This window comes from Gadus macrocephalus, chromosome 4 (assembly GCF_031168955.1).
Source record: "Gadus macrocephalus chromosome 4, ASM3116895v1".
NCBI lineage: Eukaryota > Metazoa > Chordata > Actinopteri > Gadiformes > Gadidae > Gadus > Gadus macrocephalus.
The window spans coordinates 28,942,778-28,946,782 of NC_082385.1; the positions used below are offsets into that span (position 1 = coordinate 28,942,778).

Sequence of the window (4,005 nt, forward strand, 5' to 3'; positions counted from 1 at the left end):
ACGGCCTGGGGTACCTGAAGAAGGAGAAGCTGAGGACGGCGAGGGAGTCGTGCAGATGGGGCGGCAACCCGGCACCACCCTCCCCCAGGAGCAGCACCACGCTCCCCCCCATACCGGCAGGCGGTGAGGGCTCTCGTGTTCAGACGGTGGTGGAGTTATGGGGCCTATGCATCGTGAAGCATATCGCCATGACCACCTCCACCAGTTTGGAAGTAAAGGAGCATAGGAATGTTAATGGTTGTAATGGTGTTTTGGTCACTGTCGTTATGGGGAGACATTGTTGTGTTTGTAGCTGACCACAGTGTTGAGAGGTGAGACGTGGCTAAACAAAGCCGTAGCCTAGGATACAGTATATTTATGTTTATTCAGGATTTCCCCAGTACTGCAACTCTCTCAAAATGGCTGGTATCACCAACAAAATAAATCCATGATGCCTTCCTATGTTCTTACTTTGTCCAACTCATGGTGTTCATCTTAGATACATTGCTTGTTTCTAATTTGGGAATATTGAAATAATTATCGACATGGAAAAGATTCTTGACGACGTTCTTGTGGTTCCCAGGGCTCCCCTTCGACTATCCCAAAATGGCCGTGGGTGTTTCCGGTTCCCTCCCTGTCCCCGGGCTGTCCGACGCGGGCCGCCACGGCAAGATCCCCCCCGGGCTGGGCCATCCGTCGGCGCGCCGGGACAGCACGTCCAGCACGCTGAGCTCCGCCTACACCCTGAGCCGCCGGTCCTCGGGCATCTCCCAGTGCTTCTCCAGCCGGCGCTCCAGCCTGACCTCCCAGCTGGACGCCAGCCGCCACAACAACAACCTCAGCTCCACCGGCTCCTACGACCCCATCTCCGCTGACATGTCCCGGCGCTCCAGTGAGGCCAGCCCGTGCGGGGACGGGCCGGGGGCCGAGGGAGGTAGAGGAGGCCACCCCACCTCGCTCAGCCTCACCCCGGCCCAGCACTACTGCCTGAAGGCCAGGTTCGCCGCCGCCACCGGGGGGCCGCCGCCCACGCCCCTCCCCGACATGGAGCGGATGAGCCTGAAGACCTGCACGGCGCTGTATGGGGACGCCCGGGAGTCCTCCTATCTCTGCAAGGCCGCCGCGGCCGGTCTTTCCCCCAGGCGCCACAGCAACTACGCCGCCTGTACCGTGATGCCCCACGAGGTGCCGTCTAACGGCCCCCGACGGGCCAGCGACCCGGTGAGGCGGGCCGGCCTGGCGCCCCTCCAGCCGCCCCAGATGCAGCGCTACAACAGTGTGGACGCGCTGGGCAGTCGCGGCGTTCCCAGCCTCCCGGCACTTTCCGCCGCGGACCCGAGACATCGGGCCGCGCAGGTATGTCTCCAGACGCGCGGCAGCCTCAGCCGGCACCCCATCTCAGAGAACGTCACCGTGGAAACCGGGGCGAGGGACGCCGCAGAAGAAGAGATGATGTTCCAGGATGACGTCCTGCAACGTTTTAGTATGCAGGGCGGGGGGCAATCGGCGGGGCGTCACCCAGCGGCGCAGAGCGTACGAGGGAACGCCAATCACCTGCAGTCGTCCTTCCATCAGAGACGGACGTCGGCCGTTAATTCCACCCCGCAGGGCTCTAGTAGCACTGAAAGGGCTGTTGAGTGGGACCAAGTGTCCTTGAAAACGAGCGCATCCAGAGGGAACTTGGCTCTAGTCCAGCAAAACGAGAGCTTTGGACCCCTACGCAGCGATCTGAACTCCAACCAACGGATGGTTCAGAACAGTGATTACACCGCTCTTCCGCATTGCGCTAACCGCAACGGTGGTTGTGGTGAGCACGGGACACTCCCTCTGAAAGCCAACCTCAATGAAACCGTAAGCTGTCAGTATCAGTTGAACCGTCACACCGGTGTTTATGACGGCACCAACGTGAGCGCGCTGAGTCCCAGCACCAACCGACAGACAGGACAGAATGTGAACATGCAATACAGCGCTTTGGAAGATGGCCTCATGCAGGTCAAACTGGAGGACGACCAGGCATGGCACCGGAGCTGCAGCCTCGCCTCCCAGCACTCGATACAAAGCGAAGGCCAAGGGCTTAGACAACCGAGACCACCGACAGAACCCAGGTCCCGAGACAGGCGCCAGTCAGGGCCCGACGCGATGGTAACTCAGACCAACCTGAACCTAGCCTACACTAACTCGGACGCAGTAGCACAAGTGTTGTCCATCGACAGTATCAACAGCAGCGGCAACGACAATGCCTTGTACTACACTGGGCAGATTCAGGTCTTTCCAGCCAACGGAAACCCTGACATATCCGCCATGGTGGATCTGTCCCAGTTTGTCTCCAGTCGGGCCGAGGACCCTCCATTGCCGGAGTTCCGACAGGCTTCCAGAGACATGGACCCTGGAGACACCGGATCAGAGGAGCCGATAGACTTTGACAGCATGCTGGACGATGGGGATCACTCCAGCCTAGTATCAGGAGCCCTCAGCCCGGGCCTCCTCTGTAGCTTTTCACAGAGCTCCTCTCGCCTCACCACCCCCAGGAACTCGGTCACGCTCCCCTCCGTGCCGGCTGGGACGGGGAACATGGCCATCGGGAACATGAGCTCTCTGTTGACTGCTCTGGCAGAGGAGAGCAAATTCCTCAACTTGATGTCTTAGCCACACTTTGCGGCAAATTGCGTCTCTGGCTTTTGGGGAAAGTAAACAGCTGCAAGTGCTTAATTCCAGAGTTCTGGCACAAAACGAATGACATACACCGAATCAAATGTCGAGAACTTGAATGAACCATCTGTGGTCGTGTGCCAGAAGTGCACATGGGGTCCTCCTTCTTGTACATTCTTTTGTAAACTATTTAAAATGGCATTTTCCTATCTTTTGAAAAGCCATATTTTTTGCCTTAGGTAGTGGGTCCGGAATAAACAACAGCACAATTGTTACTGTGTACATATTGATGATGTTACCAATCTGCAGTAGAGTTCTTGACTAAGTGCCTGACACAACCAAAACATACGACATGCTACACAGTAAGTGTGGAACGTTAACGGTACAGTGTGTAGAATTTAGTGGTGGCTAACGGAACAAACAGATATTGAATATGATAATTATAAGTATGTTTTAATTACAGTATAATCCTGTGAAAATAATTCATTTTTTACCTTAGAATGAGCCCTTTATAACTACATAGGGAGCGGGTCCTCTTCCACAGAGCCCGCCATTTTGCACCTCAATGATTCTACAGTAGCCCATAAAGTACATACGACTCTACAGAGGATGCATACTTTTACTTACGTAAACCATTACCTCTAGTTTAACATTCTAGTTAACTGTATACAATTTAGAAGGAACCTCATCAGTTGATACTTGCTTACGCGATGCTGTCGCAGATGATCACATTTTTACCAACTGGCCCCTGGGGGTTCGGGGGGTATTCAGTTGCTCACCAATTGGTGCTACTAAATCTTACACACTGCATCTTTAAAAGGTAAATAGGTACCATCAAGATACCTGGATCTTAAGAATGAGTCATCTCCTAATTGTGTATTGATTTTATTCCCCTGTATCCCAATCTCAGCCATATCATCTAAATGTGATTTCCTTATTCATATCAACATGTCTTTATTCAAAGGTTCACAACTGATACCCTAAAAGAGGAAGGTGACAATAATAAAAGTCTTTAAGCATTGAAAATCATGGAAGAAGAAAAAATATTACCATTCTTCTTAAGATATTCAAATTCCTTTCGTCCGACGTTATGCCAATTCGTTGCACTGACTATGTAAATATAATTTGTACATTTCTATGGAATAAATATTTGACAAAGTTTTATACACACTTGTTTGTTTAATAGTTACCTGTATCCATATTAACCATGCATATGAGTCCGACCATCCAGTATATTGACATAAATATAAATGATATAATGTTCCCTGCAATCAATTTAGCCGATCTCATGTGCTTTTTTAAGTCACTGTTTCACATCACAATGTAAAACATTCATAGGGGTCATAGGTTAGACTCTGAGCTTTTATCCGAGTGTGA

At 52.1% G+C, this 4,005-nt stretch overlaps 1 protein-coding gene across 1 annotated transcript in view; it reads left to right on the top strand.

Annotated features, from left to right (window-relative positions):
• LOC132455482 (zinc finger protein GLI2-like) overlaps positions 1-3,794 on the top strand; it is a 15,123-nt gene extending 11,329 nt beyond the window's left edge. The window contains 2 exon segments of the mRNA XM_060049344.1: positions 1-123; positions 563-3,794. The exon segment at positions 1-123 is cut by the window's left edge and continues 223 nt beyond it. Of these exon segments, the coding sequence (XP_059905327.1) occupies positions 1-123; positions 563-2,625 (2,186 nt within the window). The 3' untranslated portion in view covers positions 2,626-3,794.
• The last annotated feature ends 211 nt before the right edge of the window (positions 3,795-4,005 follow it).